General features: G+C 57.9%; 1 protein-coding gene across 1 annotated transcript in view; it reads right to left on the bottom strand.

Annotated features, from left to right (window-relative positions):
* The window catches only part of ETH_00042770 (B-box zinc finger protein, putative), a gene marked incomplete at both ends in the record, with an annotated part of 6,122 nt that extends 6,010 nt beyond the window's left edge, over positions 1–112 (bottom strand). Inside the window, one exon of the mRNA XM_013374896.1 lies at positions 56–112. Within this exon, the coding sequence (XP_013230350.1) occupies positions 56–112 (57 nt within the window). The remainder of the gene's footprint in view (positions 1–55) is intronic.
* Between the last annotated feature and the right edge of the window lie 97 nt (positions 113–209).

The following is a 209-nucleotide window of genomic DNA, read 5'->3' as shown; positions in this document are numbered from 1 at the left end:
GCAGCAGCAGCTGCTGCTGCTGCTGCTGCTGCTGCAGCAGCAGCAGGAAGCTCACCTCAAAAGCTTCCTTGATGTAGGCCGCGTTTGTCGTGTGCATGCGAAGGGCTTTCTTCTGGGGTGTACATACACCGCAAACGACCCCACAACCCGTGCAGCAGCAGCAGCAGCAGCAGCAGCAGCAACAGCAGCAGCAACAAAAACTGCAGCAA

Source organism: Eimeria tenella, genomic scaffold (assembly GCF_000499545.2).
Source record: "Eimeria tenella Houghton genomic scaffold, Eth_scaff2360, whole genome shotgun sequence".
Taxonomy (NCBI): Eukaryota; Apicomplexa; class Conoidasida; order Eucoccidiorida; family Eimeriidae; genus Eimeria; species Eimeria tenella.
The sequence above is the reverse complement of the archived record's forward strand: the minus strand, read 5'-3'. Positions and strand labels throughout refer to the sequence as shown.